The 23,463-nt window shown below is 41.4% G+C and overlaps 2 protein-coding genes across 3 annotated transcripts; both read right to left on the reverse strand.

Moving 5' to 3' along the window:
* Window positions 1–2,146: 2,146 nt before the first annotated feature.
* Window positions 2,147–12,706, reverse strand: frmd8 (FERM domain containing 8). 2 transcript variants are annotated; one of them, XM_080014348.1, is made up of 11 exons: window positions 12,624–12,706; window positions 10,911–11,008; window positions 9,992–10,159; window positions 9,446–9,547; window positions 8,717–8,775; window positions 7,830–7,996; window positions 7,018–7,233; window positions 6,788–6,911; window positions 6,104–6,253; window positions 3,612–3,867; window positions 2,147–3,220 (listed from the first exon to the last, which is right to left on the reverse strand). In XM_080014348.1, exons 2-11 carry the CDS (start codon window positions 10,999–11,001, stop codon window positions 3,108–3,110), a joined length of 1,446 nt encoding a protein of 481 aa, XP_079870474.1. In that variant the 5' UTR covers window positions 11,002–11,008; window positions 12,624–12,706; the 3' UTR covers window positions 2,147–3,107. The 2 variants fall into 2 exon arrangements, with proteins under 2 accessions (XP_079870474.1, XP_079870473.1); XM_080014347.1 differs by lacking the exon at window positions 12,624–12,706 and adding an exon at window positions 12,240–12,314.
* A 2,281-nt stretch (window positions 12,707–14,987) lies between these two features.
* Window positions 14,988–18,840, reverse strand: rom1a (retinal outer segment membrane protein 1a; the record flags this gene model as incomplete). The annotated part of the gene is made up of 4 exons (XM_080013572.1): window positions 14,988–15,203; window positions 15,322–15,568; window positions 15,776–16,206; window positions 18,691–18,840. 4 exons carry the CDS (start codon window positions 18,838–18,840, stop codon window positions 14,988–14,990), a joined length of 1,044 nt encoding a protein of 347 aa, XP_079869698.1.
* Between the last annotated feature and the right edge of the window lie 4,623 nt (window positions 18,841–23,463).

Genomic DNA, 23,463 nt, shown 5'->3' on the forward strand with positions numbered 1-23,463 from the left:
GACGAAGGTGATAAACTCTGGTATTTATTAATCACAGCAGAGAAGACTCCAAAACATAATATCATTCTAGCCTGAAAACATTGAAGGTCCACTTGGCGGTTACATTCAGGCCTTTTACGAAGGCTACTGGCATCCCTCTGGAGGTTCTTTTATCATTTTTCTCTATATTCCACACAGAGCTCAGATCATTTTTAACATTACCACCAGAGCTAACAGCAGCGCATTGGTAGAATGTAGTTGACCTCAATGCAGCATGTACATGCATGTGTTACGGCGCAGGCATGCCTACCTAAAGAAGAAAGAATCATATTAAAAAAGTAATGTACCCGTTTCTCAGGTTTTCACAAAGTAAACTTGGACCTAAGAGTGTCCAACCATCTTCCATGTCCACAGATTAATGTTGATATTAAACACCTCATTTTGTGCATTTAAATGATATTTGAGCTTCTCCATTCTAATCACACTTAGCTAGACTTCTTTTAGTCGAGAGGATGAAAGTCAGAAAATCACACAACACGTGATGTGTCGGGAATAAGAGCAATTTCATCAATGTATACAATTGATGAAATATACAATTCTTAAAATATTCCACCAAAGCCTGGTTGTCTGAAGTTCAATTGTTTACACTTGACATGTTATACATGAGCAATCTAACACACCGATTAGCTGTCTACAAATTGGGAGGAAATGCATTAAGTGTTGGCCTTAATAGGGTTGCTGTCAAGGGAGCACAAAAGTACATGATTTATCAATCTAAGGATGAAAAGATTCAGTGGGAGACACGTTGTTGCACCCCATCTCATTTCTTTTAGCTCTAAGCACCAATTATGTCGCCTTACAAGTACAGTCCCTCTAAAGCCTTGTTAGTACAAAAAAAGGCACTTAATGAGTCTTTAAAGTGAGCACTTTAGAAAAGGAACACACACACACACACACACACACACACACACACACACACACACACACACACACACACACACACACACACACACACACACACACACACACACACACACACACACCTTCATTTCTGTGATAAATCAGGGTAAGTAAAGCAATAGGAAAGTTAAAAAAAAAAAAAATCTTTTGAAAAGCATAAAAAGGAAAAACAATAAACAGAGTTCATTTAAAACAATCGTATACAGTGTGATACAGTATGTATTCATAGTGCAGTATAATATCGGGTGATGTGCAGTTTGTCGGAATGCCTATTCTAAAGTGTAACATGCATAGTGTAACAGCAACGTGAATCAGATCGCTGCTTCGGCATCGGTTTGCGCTCAGACACGTGACACACGGGCGAGTGTTATGCCACAAAACTCTGCAGTTTGACGTGACGCCCTTTTTGCATCACAGAGTCTCACATGCAGAACAACCGGCGGCGTGAAGACGGCTCCCTGGCTGACGGTCGAAAGGAAGATATCAGTGGTCTAACCCACACACAGGAGGCACATTAACAAATCAACAAGTACAGCTCTGGATCACTGACGTACCTCAAAGCCATTCTGTGCGTTAGTCACTAATCAAAAACCCAAAAGCTATTTCAGTGTGAATTTCTCATTTCTGAAAAACAAAACCGACAGCAGGAGTGAGGGGCATTTCATTTTGTTTCGACAGTTAGCGTGGTAAGACTTTTTTTTTTTTTTTTTTTTTTTTGCGCAAAATGAGCTCTAATGTAAAGAACCATATCAAAAATGTTCCCGGCTGTTTTTTCTAACGTGTTATTTATCTCATACTTTTCCTCTTCCCCACTCCCCCGTGCCGCGACAATTCCACGGCTTAATTCCCCGCGTGCGTTTCTACCTTGAAAATGGACGAAACTGCTCAAGCGAAACCGAGAGGTAATTAGAAGTAATGACGGACGTCACGTTTTCTTAGTCGTCGGAGCGTTGCTTCTCATGCCAAGAGCCGTATTCTCAGGTGGTTGGTGTAAACTGCTGCGGGAAAGCCAAATTCAAGCCTTTCTTTAGGAGAAAAAAAAACAATATATATCTATATATATATATCTATATATATGTGTATATATATATATATATATATATATATATATATATATATATATATATATATATATATAGTAGATGTGTATGCATAGTATAACACAAGGTATAGTCAACACTGTTTAAACTTGTTGCTTTGAAGGCAAGAGAACTAGGTGTTATTAAGCGTACATTCCTTGAGGGAGTTGATTCAGTTTGACATCTACCTGTTCCCTGCCCAGCTTTCAGTTGAGTTTGCTTACTGTTTCCTGGAATCAATTATCGCTCCACATCATCAGCGTCGTCGGTATTCATTTAGAACGCCCCGATGGGGTCTTCTGAGAATTCTTTCCACTTATTAGGAAAGCATATTAAGGATATTCAATTCCAATCGTGTCCATTTTTCAGCAAAGAGGTGTTTCAGTAGCAACCGACCGACTGAATTTGCGAAACTTTCACCGGCAGTTAATTTTGAAGAATGAAGCGGCAATTGGGATTGAATAGACAAAAAAAACTCTTCTGACTAAAAATGTTCAATCTGCAAATGCAGATTCCAAATCTTCTAAACCAGTTCTGGCCAAGGGCCGCCCGCCGAGCCCCAGCCCCTCCTGGTTCCCGTTGCCGACTCAGCCCAACTTTTTGACGAGGGCTGGGCAACGTCTCTCTACCGAGAGACGCTGCCCGGAGACTATTCGATTAAAACATTTTTTTGGAAAATATTTCTTTAAAGTCCGAGCCGAACTCATCTTAGATTTCGGCATGGGTTTGCCTAAAAGAGAACGGCTAAAAGGGTCATTTCGGCAGCGTAGACGGCATCGCCGCAGCGCACCGACAAACGCCGGATTTTGTTCACCGTCGTCTCCTCGAGCGACCGACAGGCAGCTACGTCAGCCTGACCCCCGCTCTGCAGATTGTCGCCCCCGCCCCCCACACATCTCCGCGCTTTCTGAATTCTGAATACGCACAACTTCCACAGATAAATAATATTCTCATTCACTCGGATACCCATCTTGGTCCATTTTTTCATATCTTAACAGTTAAAACACCCGACACCCCAAAAAGGTTTATTCCTTACGTCTCAATGTTTATAGTGTTTGGTCTTTGAGGAGCACGAGCCGGAGCCGGAGTTTAGCCTTGCTCCAGGCTCTCCACCACCTGCACGGCCGAGTACATGGGTGCAGGCGCCTGCCGGGTGAAGAATGAAGCGGCTCGTTTCGGCTTCAAACGTTTGATTTCTTTCCCTGTAGGGAAACAACAGCGCCGTCTCAAACACCTTCCTCTCTGGACTCTTCACGAGCCGTTTAGCATGAGGAACGACAGGAGACAAATTCACTTGGACCAACGTCATCACGTGGATTTTTAGTTTACCATAATATTAGCTCAAATAAGAGCCGTGTGACTGAATCCGACGGATCATTTTTTAACTGAAGGCGAAAGAAAAATAAATGTTATAAGATATCTTACGGGGTAAGATAAAGATTATAGAGAACTCGAAAAGCAAAGCCCTCGCTTTGGCTGAGGAATACTTAAAATAATAATTCATAATAATCATCAGTCGGATGCAGTCAATCACAGACATGTATGAGGTTGAAGTGTAAACCCGTGGTTCGTGACATTTCACCCACCGCTCACCATTATCCACATAGCTGATGGTGTTGAGCGAATGGACCCGGCTGCAGACGACGCTGTTCTGCCGGCGTAGCTTCCCCCGCCGGCCTCCTCGTCCCTCCTTGCCGTCGCCGCCGTCGCCGCCGTCGCCGCCGCCGCCATCTTGTCCTGCTGGCTGCTGCGACGGGCTGGCCTCGCCGTCCGTTCCGGCGGCGGCTCCGCCTTCCGACGCCGCCATCAGCTCCACGCAGAACTCGATCAAGCCGCTCATCAGCTCTGCCTGGTGAGCGTTACAAATAAAAAAAAAAGTTCAAAAATTAAAACTCTCAAAGTAGAAAATATGGTGTTTGCTCAGCCGTACCGGGGGGTATTTAAATTTCCTTCCCCCGTTAGCCTGTGTGAACACACTATAAAAGGCACAAAATAACGTGAGTCCTCCACATGGTTTCTTATAAACTACGATAGTTTACATGCAAAACATTTTTTATTTCTATTTTTTTGGAAAGCGGGGGGGGTCCTAGAATCCGGAAATGAGTTAGCATTTTTGCACTTCCTGTTTCCACATCTGAAAGTCAATGGTTGGTCAATGCTTTCTTTTGTTTAAATGCCTGAAATAAGGTCTGTGTTTAATACAAGCTTAAAAGATTTTCACATTTTGTTCTACGACATAAAATACGTCATCAGGATGGGGGACAATTATTCTTATTCAAAATGATTATTATTATTATTATTATTATTATTATTATTATTATTGGTCCAGCCTGCTACTGTTATTGCTGGGATTTTTCTATTTGAAATCTTCTCTGCGTTTTTCTATTTTCTGAGTATCTGAAACATGACAATATCAGTATGCACAGAGGTCTCAGAGGTCGGGGCGTTTCCGAAATCTTGTCCTTCGAGTTTGATCAATATCGATGTACAATTGGAGCACAAATGAGTAAAAAAACAAAAAACGGTCTTAATTTTACCGGAAGTAGGAGAACGTTGAGGCCGTTTGATTTGTTTCAGGAGCGAGCCTCTTTGTGACATCATCACCAAATCTATATAAGTCCAAGTCCAAGCTTCTTCTCTCGGAAACCATTCAGATCCAACCACTTGCGACACGTGGACAGACAACTTGAGCCGATGCTGCGTTTGAAGGAAAGTCTGAAAAGGGTAACTCGTGCTGCGTTTTACAAAACTCCGAAAACTATAAGGGATGTAACGGTATACCGTTTTAAAGGTATACCACGGTACCACGCAACCACGGTTCTGAACCGTAAGCCTTTCCCTGTAACTTATGCCGTGGGCACAGTGCCCACAGTATAAATTTATGTTGCTAAATTGAAGAAGTAAACTTTAATTCACCTCACTTTATGTTGCCACTGCACAGTAGCAGGTGGCCAAATGTTGTAATAATCCATCCAATGAGTAATTTCGCCAAACACCGCGTTCCGCCAGAACTGCTTACATCAATACTATACGGCACGATGCTTCACGTTACTTGCAGGCGCCCGTCTGCTACTGCGCAGTGGCAACATAACGTGAGGTGAATTAAAGTTTACATTACACGGGGTAAAGGCGCCCATTCGTCTTTCCCGACGTTCATATTTGGGCCCGACGCTGGAAATGTGTCGGCAACGACAAAATCGGATAAAAATAGGCCGAATTTGTGTCGTCTGATCCCTGCCTCATGGAAACTCAGAAAACTCAGTGTGTGCAGAATGCAGCATTTTCAAGGATAATATTATAATTATTTAAATTGTGGTGAAAACCAGGACAATTTGGTTGTGAATGTTGAAAACCAGGACATTTTAGTGTTAGATAGTCCCGACAGATATTTGTCGAGACTCAGGACACACAGCTAGAAACCGGGACAATCCTGGACAAACCAGGACGTCTGGTCACTGTGAATAAGTGGTGGTGACGTTGAAGTCATGCGTCATGCATGTGGTGTAGTTCATTTATAGTCTCACATTCGCTTTTTACTTCTGGCGATTGCATTTACATGTACGCTTGCCATGTTCATTTGTGAACGCCATCTTGCTGAACAAAACATGGAAGTATCACAATTTTTTGTTTGCCAAAGAGCTTATTTTCTGCAATAATCCAAAATCCAATGGAATAATCCCATTGGTTTTTGGTCGAGGTCTGGACGCTAACTTCCGGAGTTGGCCGACGAAAATACTTTATCTCTGCAGCATTCTATTGTTCATCCGATAACGCCTCCGTCTGTGAAGTTTATTTGTAAAATGAATTATTTTTTAATAAAAGTTAATACATTATTAGTGCATGCGTATTGTGATTTCAAATTCAATTTATTTCCAGTAAAAAGAAGGCCATGGAGTCCTGGCTACAGCACAGTGACTGGCTGCCGGTCTAGGATCACGGCCGGTGCAGATACTGTACGTTACACCACTGCCGTCCTATTCAAACACATCTCATTGCATTAATGTGACGTCTCAGAATATATAAACGTTCCTTCTCCATGTTGTATGTGACACTGACAATCCTTGAATTGAATGGGTTTTCATTACTTGTTTTGAGAAGATTTTCAGTAACTTGTTGACCGGAGTGCCAGCTTCTTCTCCATCAAATTCCAGCCAAAGAATATGAGAATCTCCCTCCTCCTCGGGGTAGCTGTGGTCCCATGACAATTCGCTGAAACGCAGGCCAAGCAGCACATGCTGCAAGAAAAAAAAAAAAAAAAAGAATAAATTCAGACCAGCCTTTTGTGAAAAGAATGCATGCCACTCATTCTCCATTACTTCTATTGTTCTACATTGTGAAGCCCTGCGATACCGAGAAAAAAAAAAAAGCGATAAAGAGATTTCTTAGTATAAAGAAGGATTTTTGGGCGTAAAATCATACATAAAATCTTAAGCACACAACAAGTTTAAATAGCTGCCAACCGTACGCAAAACACAGAAGGGCTGGGCGATATTGATGAATACCTCAATATCGATAATTTGACGATATTTGGGGATGACCATTAGTGCTTTTACGAGACCCACAAGTAGGTAGAGGCATTGATTAGAACAGCTGGTATGGTCTGTGAAGTTCAGAAAATTGCACTTCTTTACTGTAATACCACCTTTAAACACAAAAATTTACCTAAAACACAATATCATGATAACCACAATCCCAGGCGATATCTGATCTCACGTCACAATATCGACATTATAACGACATATCACGCGGCCCTACGACACGGTGCTCACCTTCTCCTTGATATCCATCACATAAACTCCTTCAAGGCTGATCCCCACGTTGACGGCTTTGCGTCCTCCCCTGTGCAGGATTCCTTGCACTGGCTTGTCGATCTCCGCGGAGAAGAAAGCGCACCTGTTTACGCAAATGAACAAGTGAACCATTTCAAATTGCAAAACGCCGCGGGAGTTGGCGTGGATCGTTGAACGCTGTTGTTGATTTAACTTAAAGGAGTTCTAACCCGTAGTAAGGCAGGGAGTGGCAGGTTTTGAGGTACTGGTGTAGGAGGTGTGACGGCTCGGGGGCGCTGCCAGCTGAGGGGCTGATCTTTCTGTGCTCATCGAATAGGTTCTGCTCCAGACCCGCCTGGCGGCTTCCTCTCCCTCGCAGTGTGGAAAACAACCCGCCGCTGCCCAGCACCACATGGGCGGGCAGAAAAGACGATAACTTCTTCTCTCTGCAGGCAGGCGGACAAACAAAAACATGGGGGGAAAAACCCTTAAAACTACTTGTGTTGGAGTGCTTTTCCTTATTTCCCTCGTATTCACGCTCATATATGATATGACGAGGTTGCTTGTGTTTCTGTAGTTGGTGGATAATTGGTTTCTGCTTTAAGTCTTTTTTTTTTAAGTAAAGAAAAAAAATTAACTATGCCTTTAACTCTATATTTGGTTGTCTGTATTACAACAAATATTAAATACAATTTATTGGTTTTCTGACATCAGATCCTACATTTATCCTCTCAAAATCCCAAACTCATCCTCAGTTCCCTATACCTTTAGCCTACATGGGGATGAGATGTATTGCTACCTGGACTAAAAGAAAATAGAATAAAGTAGCAGGAGAGGTGCTTCTCGACTGGGACAGCATTTGTCAAAGAGATCGGTCAGACTGTCTATTCTCAGGATGACCCTGTCAGAACAGAGCACCTTTAAAATTTGAATTTCAGATAGTAATATTAGTGGACATCTTATATTTTATCACCAATAGTTGACATTCTGAGCCGGTATTTAAGGCTTTGTCTTTAATAACGCTTCAGTCTGGATGATTTACCTTATAACAGAGGTAAGTTTCTGTCTGTCCAGACTGGTTCCCTCATCAAGAGCGAGTGACAACGCGCCGAGTCCCGTCCAGTGCTCGGGGTCACATGGGTAGCGGCCTAAGAGGATGTTGCTCTTGGCCTCTTCGTACAGAAGTCTCAGCACCCCGTCATCATCCAGCTGCTCAGTGGTGACAAAACAACGTCGTCAACACTTGGTTGATTTTCATGGTAGCAAAGCATTTCAACAAAATAATTTTTATTCATTTTCGTGTGAATGCATGCATTTCGATTTCAATCATATCCCTAATTAAGTCAATTCTCCAATTATTAAAACGGTCATTCACTGCAAAAATTAAATCTTAACAAACCAAAAATGTAATTGGGATGAATAGGCCTTGAATTGATAGTGCAAGATTATTCAGCTGGCTTTGAAAAAAGATATCTTCAATGATTATACTTGAAGACTATATGTGTTATGAATCCCTGAGTGATAACAAGCAACTTTTTTAAGAGAACATCAGACTTAATTGTCCCCACTCTCAAAGACGACATCAAAACATCTGTCCTTAAATTAAGCATACAATGTTTTGTGGCCTGCTGTGGCTATATGATAGTTTCCATCACATTTTTAACCCTTTTTTTAAGAATTTGTATCAATCAATGATCAAGTCTGCTTAATTGATTGATTTTTTTTTCCACATTAAAAATACCATCATCTAATAACTTAGCTATTGCATTGTAATCTTGGTCAACTTTAAACAGGAAATACTTCAATCTCTTTCTAAATATGATCAAGGTTTTTGTTACAATATACTAATTATCATATGTATTATTATATTATCCAGAGAAGGTTACCTTTCTTCTAATTAGATTACTTTAAGGAGGGGGAAGTGTGTACCTGTAGCTCTTTAGACTTAGGAAAGAACACATTCCTCCTGTACTGGAGACACGGTTCATCTTGGAAAAGAGAAAAGATCATCAGTAACGGTAACAGTACAGGTGTAGTTTGTGAAGACAGATTCTTTTGTTTGACTATGTTCAGTAGGTGGTGGGTAACTGAACGCCATGCATTCTCAGCACCTAAGCAGCCGGCGTCGAACAACGCCGATTCTCAAAAACACTACGAGCTACAGTAGCGTCAATAACATAGATCGACAGAGCCACCCTTCAAACTAAAGTTTTGAGGTGGATTTTTCTTCTCCACCCTCACCTGAAAATGATGATCGATAGCTGACCCACTGAATAGACTTGACTTGGTTTTATTTCACAGTGAGCGGGTGCGCCAGTTTGAATAACGACGTGTCACTTATTAAACAAATACAGTTTTAACAACAACTCGAAACTGTGTGCTGTAAGGTGGTGACAGTGGAATCAGTGTATTAAATGGGGGGGGGGGATAATATGTATATATATATGTATATATATATATATATATATATATATATATATATATATATATATATATATATATATATATATATTCCAGGACCTTTACTCACACCCCTATAGTGTCTTATACTGTCTTATACTGTGTGTTGCTTGGAGAAAATCTGGAAAAACTACCAGCCAGTGAATATCACAGTCGGTTATGTTTTCGCTCGTTTCCAGACTCTTGTAAAAGACTCACCTTGCGATATGTCCTCCTCCGAGGCCTCAGTGAAGCGATACAGCAGGTCTTGCCACTGCCGACACAGTTTGTACGGCTGGTGTCTTGGCTTTAACTGCAGTTCTGAGGAGTTACGCGAACGCGAAGATGAGACAATGTTTGACAACGTGACACTGCAGTCGGTTCACACCAAAAGGGTTGACTATAAATACATGTAGGTAGGGGTGAGTTTTAGAGACATTGAATGTGTGTGGCTGGCCACAGTGGAACTTTTCACTAGAAGGACAAAGCAAAACTAAAAATAGTCCAAAAGTAAGTGACCTTTTCCTTTTCGTGACTCGTAAAAAGAAGGAAACGAAAGAAAGAGAAGTCGTTAGGGAAAGGGAGATTATCGTTTCTAATGGCACTGCAATTCTGAATGATGTAACCAGCCAGTACCACTGTACTGGGGCAACCAAACGACTGGATCCATTAGCTGGAAACCTCTGCATTGCGTGCCAAGTGCAAATCAAATCAAACGGCAGGAAATGTTGCGCAGGGTTTGATTTGTCGAGGAAATATTATTACCGAGCAGCGGGGAGCAGAGCCAGAAGGCAAAGGCATCCTGGGCAGAGTCCGGGATGTGGAGCGCCTCCCGAACGCTTCGGCCCAACTCCTGCACACTCACACCTCCAACCCCTTCCACACACAGGTGCACGGCGCTGTCGCCCACCAGGTAGATCAGGACATCTTGAGCTGTGAGAAAAAAAAAAAAAAATAAAACACGCACACACACGCACGCACGCACGCACGCACGTCCCACGTCCCACGTTAACCAAATTAATTCCAAAAGAAACAAATGAAAATAGATCTAAAACTACCATGCACCACTGTCTGGAGGAGAAATAATAATTTAAAAGAAGAATCCACTCCAATTCTCCTGAGTTAGGTTTACATTTTTTATTTCCCATACAAGTAAGAAGTTCAGGAAATAAAATAAATATTTCTTGATGATGTTGTATTACATATTGCTATATTATAATCGCAAGATTTGCATATATAGCGGGGAGGTGAGATCCAATCACAAATGGTTACTCGACAGCTCTGCGTGTAGCAGGCGAGGGTCTCCACCCTCTCTCCCTCTTCCCCTCACTCTATCCCTCCTTCTCAGCTCCAGTTTCAGAACACGGTAAACTACACTTACACTGTTTCAATGTTCAGGTTTTTCCTGGCAGATAGATTATTTATTATTATTATTTTTTTAAATAGCCCGTCACCAATGTCAATGTCATAGTCAATCAATGGAGTCATTAGCCGTTTGACAATTTAATTGTATATCTGCCCCAGCCTAATGTATTCCATTAGTTTAATTTATACAGAATAGACATCTAAAGCTGAGCTTTATAAAAAAAAAGAAAATTAAAGTGGCAGGGCAATATTGGTCAGAATATTACAAAACATGTCCTTCCCTAAATTATTGAGCTCTAATAACCAGTAAGAATCGTACCACGGCTCAGGGTTGCGGATGAAGCAACACTTCCTCTCTGAGAGAGACCATCCGATGGTTCTGAACGATAGCCACACTCATCTCCTTCCATGTCTAACCTGAAATGCAATGGTCACAAACAAAAAAAGTAGTTAAAAGTTTGTTGTACTTCAAAATTGGGATGCACAATAACACTGCTTTCTTACTGCTGAAACCAAATCAGTATCAGCCACAGTAACAAGCTGATGTCATTGTTATAGGAAACACACACAAGTTACATGTTCCAGCTATTCAAATATTCAAAGATTTTAGATCAACACCTGGACCATTTCGTAAAATCATTATTCTACAATCACATGTTTCCGTCCCAATTTCAGAGGAATTTTGAGCCCATATTGAAACCGGCAAAATAAAGACAATGTGAATTAGGTTCCATCCAGTTGGGTTAGGAAAATCTCTACACAAATGTGCACGTTCCAATGTCAATGCAATTACATGTGGTCTCGTCATAAGGTGTGTGTTTTATTACACTATAACTTACACTAAGGTATTGGCACTGAATCGACAAAAACACAATTGAATTGTTAATCGCAATAATTTGTGTGAGAAATAATCACCAACTACAATATCAGTATTTAGTGACAGCCCTGTCAACAAGATCAGCATTCATCAAACTGTTTAAAAAGATTGTAGAACTGTCTCAACGTTATCACAATTTAGGTTAAACGAAATAGTTACGGTAATATGGCAGCAGAACCTCGTTATTACAATACTATACTAATATACTACTTTTAGTAGTAGTAGTAGTAGTAGTAGTATACGGTGTAATAAATGTTGTATTAAAGTTGTTTCATAGCAATATATGGATTTATTTCGACAATATTAAACCAGCACCAGGAAAATAAATTGATGCTAGTAAAGAAATATAGTTAGATGCAGCTAAAATGCTTTGCGATCATCTTTAGTAGTATAAACCAGAATATTACGTAATATTTTAACAATACGTCAATATAACAGCAAGTCATCGCTTGATGAATATATGTTTGCCGGCTGCAAACGTTAGGCTTGTGAAAACCCAAATTGGCAAAACAAATACAATGTTAATTTCAATTACTCATTATTGTTTTTGGTTGTTTTTTTTTGTTTGTTTAAATTATAAATTGTGCGAGAGATGTGGTGAAATTCCACCGGTGGCTGACTGTCAGCGGTGCAAATAACCTTTACTCACACCGTTAACCAAAGCAAAGCTACTGCTCAGAATAGTTTCCATAGAGTTAACTAGCGAGCTAGCTAGGTGAAATGTAGTGTGAACCAAGCAAAAATGACCGAATATGTTAAACATCTACCTACCTTCGAATTCGGGTGAAATTTCCTCTACCCACTCGGTGTCTTTATTGAGAAATACTAAAACGAACACAACTGGTGACTGGTGTTTTGCTAGCTGCTACCTAGCCAGACAGCTAGCTAAAACTAGCCTTCCGGGCAACGGCAGCCTACGCTGCGTTCAAGTCCCAAGGAAATACAACTTGGAAATACAACTTGGAAATACAACTTGGAAATACAGTAACAATTAGTTTTCAAGTGTGTTTGTTCCTGAGTAGTACACCACAAACGAAAACAATGTGTACATTGGCCTACGGTTTATGCGTCACTTATTTATTCGTTATTATTATTTATTCTATTCTGTTATTCATTGTTATTATACATTGTTTATTTAAAGTGCATATAGCTTACTGCGTATTTGAAGTATTGCAGTAGAGTCTACACGTTGTTCCACGATAATTAATCACATCATGGACGAAAGTTTCCGTCAAAATCTCGCGGGTCCGGCCGAGCACAAGCGCGCTCGCCGCTATTCCCACGGGCCGCGGAGGCAGCGCCGGAGCCCCCCCACGGGGCGGCGCGGCCGTTTCGAACCGCCGCGGCGAGGCGTGTGCGCGGCCTGACGCGGAACCGCGACGTGACGGCGCCTTTCCCCCCCACCCCGACCCCCGACCTGCACGAAGAACGTCCCGACGTGAGCAGCCACTGGGTTGACACGACCCGTACGACGCCGCGGAGTACGCGTGTTTCACGTCTCCAACTCGAACAGGGAACGCGACCTTTGACGGTTGCTACGGGGCCCGGTTGGAGGACCACTCCCACTCAGCTGCGCAGAGAAATAGCTCGAACGTGCCGAACGTTCGGACGCGGAGAGAGGGAGGGGAAGGGGTCGAGGTTTCCCGTGGCCGTTGTTGTTCACCCAAGCAGACCTCCCTGTCGCCGTTTAACTCAAAAATGCCGATTATTCACGCGACGTGACGTCAAACAAGACGACAAATAATGGCGGCTGTCTCCCGCGATGTGACGTCACCTTCACGCTCCCCGTGGGATACGAGCTTCGGGGTTGTTACTTTCATTCGTAATGAAAAGAAATGACACATTTTGTCCACCTTTTAATTTATTTGCATTACCTGTTGATGAATGTGAAGATCTATAGTTGACTTTCAATAGTTAATGAAATCCAAATGGGCTGCTTTTCAAGTCGTTTGGCCCGTGTTGCCAGGGGGCTCCTTTGGAAGCGTTGCCGCGGGTTGAATTTGTTGTCAATATTATGTCATATGTCAATGTAGGGTGTACCCACTTTGCATGCAAATGTCATGAATAATATGTATAGATAAACATGAAAATAATAACGGGGCTGGGGATGATGTATGTAACGGTATGGAACGAAACCGCGCGTAATGGGCGGACGTTCTCCCACAGACCTGGCAACCCTGCGTTTGGTTTAACTCTTCTTCTCCTTCTTCTTCTTCTTCTTCTTCTTCTTATTCTTCTTCTTATTCTTCTTCTTCTTATTATTCTTCTTCTTATTATTATTCTCCTCCTTCTTCTTCTCCTTCTTCTTCTCCTTCTTATTATTCTTATTCTTATTCTTATTCTCCTCCTTCTTCTTCTTCTTCTTCTTCTTCTCCTCCTCCTCCTTATCCGCCTCCTCCTCCTCCTCCTTATTCTCCTCCTTCTTCTTCTCCTCCAAGATTCAAGAGGTTTCTTCTTCTTCTTACCTGGTGTAGGGTTGTGAGTGCTAGGGCAGCAGGTAGAGTATTAGTCAAGGGGATAAGCAGCTTTGAGAAGGTGTCAGGTAGAGGACACACTACAGGGCTTTCACTGCATTATGTTTATGCATCATAATCCTATTCCCTTGCTTGACGTGAAGACGAGTGAAGGCCAAGGGGACAGTAACCGGTCAGATCTGTATATTATGGAGGGGGAGGTGTTATTTACAATACAACTTGACATCGGTCAAAGAAGCAAAAGAGTTAAACCAACAAGGCAATTAGAAATGTAAACTTTTAATGAGTTATCCTTTATAATATTCCTGTAATATGTCTCTACGGTCAGCTTTACAGTACATCACGGTATTTTGCAAAAACACATTTAATTATATTTTCTGTCATCAATTATTGTTTGTCCAGTCATCATATCTTAAGTACTTTTAACCTAGGAAAAAAATCTTCATGCAATTTGCAGTGCACTTACAATAGAAGGACATTCCGTCGTCATATACTGATTTGGTAATTTTAACCACGTTGTTTTCATTCATGTAAATCGTATCAAAGATAGAGAATGTGCATAATTCCTTATCCGGATATTGTTCAGCTTTGAACAATCTTTTCAGAAACGATTGCATTAATTGTCAATTTCAGTAATACATGTATTAAATGTAGTAAAACCAGTTTTAATCAGGTGCAATTTGGAAATATAACAATATGCAATATAAAATAAATCAGAAATCAATGGAGGTTATTAATCTTGATGAAACGTTAGACATATTCTTTATTGTGTGTGTGTGTGTGTGTGTGTGTGTGTGTGTGTGGCATAGGGGTCCAGCTGTGACTTTCAGATTACTGTTATGAGTCTGAATGTTATTTATGTCACATATGATCATGTAACTGAATGGCATGATCCATGCCACCCCTTTGGAGATGAAACACACTATATTTGTGTGGATTTATTATTTTTTTTTTTTTCAGAAAGTTGTTTGGAAATGTACATGATTCAATTTAAATATCCACCATTTTGGGAAAAACACGCGCTTCAGTGCTCGTGATGTGTACTTTAAGCTGTTGCTGGGGCGGTCCCAGCCGCGGCGGCACCGCCCTCGGCCACTTGGTTTAGCAACAGGAACTTCATCACAGGGTCCATGTATTCCATGATGGTCTCCTTTACCCCCTTTTCCAGCAGATACCCCTCTGTCTCAATCTCGGTGTTTTCCTGCCCCACCACCGCCTCCATGGCTGTCTGCAGGAACCGCAAGCTCACCAGCACAGAGCCCTGGAGAGAGGAGATGGTAAGGGATTGGGGAACAGGTTATCATAGAATATCACGAGAATATTATTGGGTTGGCAACATGGGCTACTTTAATTCAGGTCAGCAGAGTCTCTGACGGTACCTGTATCATGAAAACTGAGAGCACGCCAGCGCCGATGGTGTTCATCAGTCCCATGTAGTAGGTAACCAGGGCCTCCCTGCAGCCACGGATGTAGATGTTGAGCTCCTCGGTTTGATGCTCGTAGTTGTAGTGAGCTGAGTTGTTAGTGAGTTGATACTGAATGCATGGCCTGGGGGAGCTGGGGTTGCAGCAGCTGAAGGGGACTCCGTCGACCAGATAGCGGCCGTCAACGTTGCTCTTTATCCGACTGGAAAAAAAAAAAAAAGTATCAAAGGTAAAAGGGAAGGGTTTGTCAAAAAGTGAATCTGCATTTGTATTTGTTATTAATTTTATTCATGATAATATCACTCCTTTTATTGTAGGCAAGGCTCCTGCGTCGTTTTCACATATAACTAAATAACTGGTGGAACTGGTCGAATATAAATATTTTTCTGCCACCCCTTTCATCACTCACTCTTTAACTTCCTTGGAGCTGAAGTCGAGGTAGCGGTTGCTGATCCACTGGACCTCAAACCAGTCCCTGTAGTCGGTGTTTCCACAGCACTGGAACTCCATCTGCAGGCGATCAATGGTCTGCTTCTGGAAGCAGCGCCCCGGGGTGTCTGTGTCCTTGTAGAAGCGGATTCCGTTCTTCAGGCCAATCTTCAGAGAGGCTTCCAGGTTGCCCTTCATGGCATAACTCATGATCACGGCCAGAAGCATCAGGACCGTGAAGAAACAGGAGACTGCGAAAAAGGGCTTGATGAAGTTCTTCCATCGCGGGAATTTCCCGGCATCCAGGGCATCCTGACATATCCTTCCAGCAAAGTAATTAATACCGAGGGAGGCCAAGCCGACTATCATGAGGGTGTTGGGGACGGCGTGTATCTCCGTGTTGTCCATAACCTGTAAATCGATCCGGATTTGTCAGTTTTTGTCAATTTATATTGTTTGGAATCACAACCACATCCGTAACCTGGAGGGCCTTTTTTTTATGGTTTTTTTTTTTTCCCCGCCAGTAATGAATCACTGCGCTTGAATGGGGTTTTTCTTTTCGGCATTGCCCCGCTCACATTCATACTGTGGAGATGCAGCTCAACTGGACAATTGGGTTTTAGGTGCCTTGTTCAAGGGTAGTGACCCCAAAACATACCAACATACCAAGAAAGCCCAAAATGTGCTAAATCACCTGGCAGCCCCCACCCCAATAACAATGTGATGGCTATCGTAACATATCGGTGTTAAACATAGACCAAATCAAAGGTGATTGGGCTCATTTGAAAAAATAATGGCTATGTAGATCTGATTGTAATGGGTAAACACAAGCTATTACATTGTGTTTATGCTTAAATCAAAAACAACTAGTACACGCCCATTCAAAATCTCAGACTTTCTAAGACATTTTAATGGCACAACAAGATGTCAATGATTCATTTTTGTGTTACACGATGGAAGATAAAACTGTCGAAGCCCTGAAGCCCCAGTCCCTCTCTGGTGCGGTGTTCGCTGCCCATTAAAAGTTTATTAAAAGTTTATTAACATTGCACGTTTTGCATGTCCAAATTGCGCCAAAATTCAACACCGTGCATCCTCGGGCCCACAGCAATACATCCGCCCGGGCGCAAAGTAGATCGGATGAACGGTTGTTGAGATAACCTAAGGACCTTCCTAGATTTACAGTGGGATTATATTAGATGTATTTATTCATGTATGTGCCCTCTTGCAGCCCACCAGGGGGCAGTTGCCCCTGGAGTATCACTGCTCTAGGGCACCTAGGCAGTACTGGATATGGGTGTGTAATGTCTCAATGTAATGTAATGTCTAAAATGCAGAGTGGTAAGCAAGTCTTAATTTGCCAGGCAGGGTTTAAAAACAATCGACATAATGGCTTGCTTCTCTGATGTGGTAGAAAGGTGAAAAACAGCTCTGAAACACAGTTTTTGATCATTTATTCCCCACCAGGGGCTAATTGTTCTTCAAGATTATAAAACGGAAGACAGTAGTGACTCAGTTGTTTTTGGTACATGGTAATTATTTCACATACCCAGAATGACTATTGTGTTAAAAGAAGATGCAAAATCCTCGCGGCAAACAAGTAGGGCACAATTGATCAAATACTGTATGCACATCTTTTATTAATGATGTAGTATGGATTAAGGAAGAAGACCGAAGACAGCCTGGTCTACTGAAAGGTGTAAGGTCAAGAGGTCACAGACAGGTTAAGCCTACCACAGGGGGTCACCGTGTGTTTAATTTACAGAGTGAGAAATCGGATTTCTATTTGGCCGACAAGTAGTAATTTTAATTTTTTTTTAATCATATACACTCTATCCACGACAACCTACAAATGTATGGGCCTTTAAAACGCAGATGACTGTCAATCAATGATAATCACAATGTTATTATACAATATCAAGCTGTATGTAAGTAGGCTTCATAGTGTTTTTTGTATTAACTGGATTGTCTGTCAGAGGAGGCAAATGACTGATTTGTATGTCTGAATGATATTCTCAGTCACATGAAGGAACGTTAACGTCATTGATAACGTTGTGCTGTTCGCAAAATCCTCTCTACGCCGCCTTAGATGTAAAATGGCTTTGCTTGAGCAGGTGTCGATGAACAAGACCACTCCCAGTGTGGGTTTCTTACACTGGCAGTCTAACTGGGTTTCCAATTCAGACATTACACTTCTTACATACAGATCTGGTCCCAAACTAGTTTGTGCCCTTGTGAAGCAGAGACTGAAAGCTCAGGGCAAGTGAGGCCCGTCCAGCAGAGGAACATGAACTAGTCAATTCATCGGCCATTGTTTTAAGTCTCTTCTCGCAACACTTCCCCAGATTGGCTTAAATGGCTGGTGTAAAGAATGGTTTAGAATGTTTTTTAATGTTTGTGTAAATACTTATTTCGTTGTTTGTTTATGATTTTAGCCTCGGTTCCTTGTTTGACAATGCTTTCGTTTCCTATTTGTACTCAATTTTAAGATAACAACGATGACAATAATAGTAGTAATAATAATAATAATAATAATGATAATATCAGCCACAACAGCACTGATAATGCAAATGATATTATTACTACTATAATGATACTATTAGTACTATATTAATATATTATTACAATTGTTATAACGTTATTATTATTATAATAATCATTATCATTATTACCAACTTAATCATCACCATCATTATTATTATTATCGTTATTATTTCACAAGTTTACCTTAACATGTCCTGTCTGTGTCCTCTTTGTAAATAATTGGCAGAAAGTTGTACTCCAAAAAGTTGTCCTCCAAATATTTAATTTTGTTGCTGATTGAAGTGGATTTCCTTTGCTATCATAATTTTAGGGCTTTGCAGCGTCGGCCGATGAAACAAAAGACAGAAATACCTCTGCCCTCCTGCGGAGCTCGGTCTTTAGGATGCAGCCCAGGGTAAAGGTGAGAGCCCCGGCCACTGTGGCCAGCCAGGACAGGAGCCATAGTCCCTGGGCGAGTTTCACCCTCTTCTGGAAGGGGAACTTCATCTTCATCACCACCATGGTTGCAGCCGAGGAGTGTGAGTTTCACCGGGGGAGGAGGGGGAGGAGAGCGGCAGGTGGAGGGTGATGCTCCGCTGGATCTGTGGGATAGAGGATGCAGGCACGGTGAAGATGAAGATGGATGAGATATTCAAAAAAGACGACAACAAGGAATTGTGAATGAAGTCAATTTTAAGTCCAACAGACGAAAAAGTACAAAAAATAAAAAATAAAGTAAGGGGTGTAAGTACAGAGGAAATAGTTGAAAAAAAAAAGTAAAACATGGAGGGGAAGAAAATACAAGGTCAGGTGGTTGGTGCGTCAAAATTCACCTTTTTTATGACCCCAAAAAGTAGAAAAAAGTCCAAAGCTCTCCTCAGACCACTATGTACTATCCAGTGTGCCACACAGTGGATTTGGCACACTGGATTTGGCAAAACGAAATGACTGGAACATCTTATCACTAATGCCCAGCTATCCTATTAATTTAGTCTGTGAATCCAGGCCATTGTCTGCTCAGCAAACCCCGTCCCTCTCACCTGAGGAGGGACATGAGTGACGAATCAAATTGAACCTGACAGGAGGATGGATGGATATTAGGAGGATGGATGGATATTAGGCATTAACTGTTTGAACACTGCAACTTCAACTACCGTAGGTCTACATAGTGCACCCCCCCCCCCCACACACACACACACAGGAACACAAACACACACACACTCGCGATATGATGTATGATAAGCGATATGATCATAAAATAAAAAATAAAGAGAGATGCAGCAGGGTTGGAAGGACATTTTTGAGCTGACTGAAACAAAATGAGGAAATGAATGTGTTGGCCCCGCACTTTCCAGGCGACGGGGAGAGGGACGAGTGTCAGACGAGGAGACTGTGGGATGATTATCCCTTTTTAAAACCTCTCAGAGGCTCAGCAGGGCAAGGTAACGTCTCTCTGCGGGACCATTTACAAGCTACCACTGGATTTCTGAAATCATTTAACAGCGTATTTTCCATGAACGGAATAGAACACCTTTCATTATTCATATGATTGTAGAAGCACTGGGACTTGACTATTAACGACACTATAGTACTGCATGATGAATAATCAAATATGAGATATATATATATATATATACAACAACTTTGTTGTATCTATTTGTTTGGTTATTTATATATAATTGTGCTTTTAAAGAGCTTTGTTGTTGGTAAAAGTTAACAGAATGGCCTGCAGCCAGTCAAAAACAACCAATCACAACAGATTTTTAAATGGAACAATACCTTTTAGTAATACTTCACATCTCTACAGTACGTGCCTTTTAATGCAGTTGATACGGTGTTTATGTTTCAAATATGAGAAAACACTCGAGGAAATTACGGTTTAATTGAGATAATTCATGGAAAATTGAGAGCGCCTGTTATTCCACTGCAGGCAGAGCTCAATTCCGATAAGGAGATAAGGAGTTTGTACCATGACAACGACAATGATGTCAAACGTTCAGGAAACCAGTGGGGAAAAAAAGAGAAAAACAGATGAAAACAAATAAATGAATTAAAAATTAATTTGAGAGCACAAATTCAATTGTTGCAAATATTTTAATACTGTTTTTACATGGGGAATTATACATCCGAAAATATATCGTCATCAATAGAGGAAGGTGAAACTATTCAAGCACAAGACCTTCACAAAATATATAATATAATTTTATATATATATATATATATATATATATATATATTATTTTATTTTTATTTTTTTACATAAATATATGTACAAATGAATACATCCTAATGTTATGATGGTTTGTTACAAGGGGAAAGATGAAAAAAGATACTATCTAACAATATCTAATATGAATTAATATTGCAAAAAATAAATATACTAATTTCAATTTCATATTTCCATGGGATATAAATAGCTGGTATTCCTAAACTATTAGAAGTACTTTATCATTTTTGCGAGTTTATGAAGAAGATTCTTGTGATCTAAGGTGAACATTTACATCTACACATTTGTATGTATTATTACATTTCCTACTTGTATATACAGCATATATGTTTGAGTAATGGCTGTTTGAAGACCATTCACACACTCCAGTGAAAGCACCCTTCCATAAAACATGTTATAAATACAACGCTTAACATTTGTTTCACATTAAGGTTTAGATAACATATATAATAAGTTATTCATAAATGATTAACACCCAACTTCTGAGTAAGCAAGTGAGATTCAGACAAAAGATTTGTTCTGTTACAACTCCCAGTAAGTATTTGTTATATAATTCCCAACTAATAAAACAAATATAATATATAACTGGTGTCAATATAGCTACATATGCACTCATACGCATATGTTTCTTCTTCTCAAAATGTCCAGTAGTGTATCAAGAGTACCCTCGTATCATAACTGGTGGGCAATCATCTTAAAGCAAATTGTCGGTAGCAAACTGGTTATGTTTGTTCATGCAGATCCTTTGGCTATTTAGTCATGGGATAGTTTAATGTCCTAGATGTTTGGGAAGAACATCAAGAAATATAGCCGCAAATAGCCGTTAACTGAATTCAAGCCCATGAAGGCCATTTAGATCCTACGGTGCAATCTACACAGAGACGTTTAGTCCTTGTGAAATGCAATGCATTTTAACCAAAAAATGTAATAATAAACTTTGAAACACGACAGGTTTCATTTTACACACTGGTGACTTGATGATAAATTATGTGATGGCCAAACGTGATTTGCCAACTGGATCGTTGGTAGTGGTAGTAGAAAATAATGAATCCTCAACACAGTGCTTTACCATCCTAAATAGCTGTGAAACAGAGTGACTGCCAACCCCTGCCGGTTGTGCTCTGGCAATCAGAGAACGCCTCCCTTTCACCGGTCCAAATGTACTGCGCAATTGGGCCAATATGCGTAAATATCCCTAGACCACGCTAGTATGTACCGATAACAACCAAACTGAATATTTTGAGTAATAATTATCTCTAAAGCATGTACAAAAACAATAAGGTTTCAGTCCTACAGGCTTGAATCCCTAACTAGGGAGGGAAAGTCAATTACAAGCACCCCTACTTCACAAACCATTATTGAGGTGCCTACTAATGGGATGCAAGGCGTAGCTGAAAAAGAGAAAGTACTGTATGTCTGGCTGACGTTCCTTGGGTGAATATTGGTTACGCTAAATATCAACTGACAATAAACTATTACCACATATTGGTGCTACAGCTGTGTTCGGTCCCTTTTCAACACATCATCTGGAAGCCCCGTCCAGTCCTTCATGTCGGCCCTGTCTTGTCTATTTCCCTCACTGGGCTGTAATTCACAGATGAAGTGATTAAGCATCCTCTGAGCAGACTGCAGGCTGGCCAGGCTGCTGTCCGCCTTGGACTCTATGGTGTCGGGCAGTCTCCCCGCGGCTCCGTCGCTCTCGTTCCTTGTCCTCCAGTGATGGATGATCTCATTGTCAGAGTCCTCGATGGACTCTCCGTCCGGATGGTGGAGGTCCATCATGGCCTCGGTGCCTCGGAGCTCCTCGTGCATGTGATGATGTGCCACGGGAATCTCCTCCAGGCTGGCTGAGCGAGTGAGGATGGGAGAGCCGAGCCTGTGGCCGCCGGCGACCCTGTAGCCACCTTCTCCAGTCATACCATCGGGCAGGTTCTTGAAGGCGGCATGGGAGTTGTCGGTAAGAGGCGCTGGCAAGACCTGCCGATGGGCGGCGAACTGGAGGTGAGGTGTCTGTAGTGCAGGCGGAGGGCGCTGCCGGACATTTTCCTCCCCGCCTGACTCGCTGTCTATGTCCCCTTCCCCCTGCCCTACCCAGTGTCTGCCCTCATGTCTGAAAGGCAGGAAGCCAGCATTCTGTGTCATTCTGTTTTCTGCGCGTACTCTGTTTGAGCCGATCATGATAAACCGTGGTATTTCATCGCCCATTTCGGACCAGTCAGATTCTTCCTCCTCTGGGACTGAACCCAGTGATTGATTCTGGCCCTTGGCCTTTGCATAGTTATGGCTATCCATGAATTGAGTTGGTGGGGGAGTGATGGGGAGGACAAATTGATTGATGGAATCATCTGAGTGGAAATGGTGCTCAAGGCTTTCGTTGTGTAATGATGTTACCTAAGTAGAGGTGAGAGGGGAGAGATTAATCAATGCATTCATCAAATTTCATTGATGTTTAAATGCTCAAAACATTTTTAATACAGTAATCCAGAATACATGAGACATAGCAGTAATCGTCATCATTAGTATTCATAGTTTCACATTCCTATTTCTAATAATATTTTTCGGGGTCCTTTTAAAATGCACGTATTGTTCTCACATTAAGCGTCTCCATACTGGCGTCAGCTTTTGAACTGGCCAGTTGCTTTGTCAGTGTTGTAATACGCTGATTCAGTCTTTCACGTTCGTCTTCCATGTTTTGAGCCTGGCAGAGTACAGAAACCACATTTGAGAATTAATGGCAAGAAAGGGTTTTCCTTTTCTTTGTGCTTCGGCAAAAACAAGACAAATGCACCGATGACTTGGAGTCTACCCCATGAAGGATGTCAAACCATTCACCCCCATTCCCCACTCCCATTGACCTTGTCAGTTAACTTTGCCTTTAATGTAGAATATATTTATCAAATGATGCCTCTTTAAAACTC

Source organism: Zeus faber (genome assembly GCF_960531495.2).
Source record: "Zeus faber genome assembly, chromosome: 14".
Classification (NCBI taxonomy): Eukaryota; Metazoa; Chordata; class Actinopteri; order Zeiformes; family Zeidae; genus Zeus; species Zeus faber.

What these genes read in the sequence shown, in the direction of transcription:
- frmd8 (XM_080014348.1), bottom strand. Translation starts at nt 11,001, where the DNA reads ATGGAAGGAGATGAGTGTGGCTATCGTTCAGAACCATCGGATGGTCTC. An exon ending in CACTCCCTGCCTTACTACGG is followed by an intron (nt 6,912 to 7,017) that starts GTTAGAACTCCT and finishes TTGCGTAAACAG; the next exon opens with GTGCGCTTTCTTCTCCGCGG. An exon ending in TGAAAATCTTCTCAAAACAA is followed by an intron (nt 3,868 to 6,103) that starts GTAATGAAAACC and finishes AACGCTCACCAG; the next exon opens with GCAGAGCTGATGAGCGGCTT.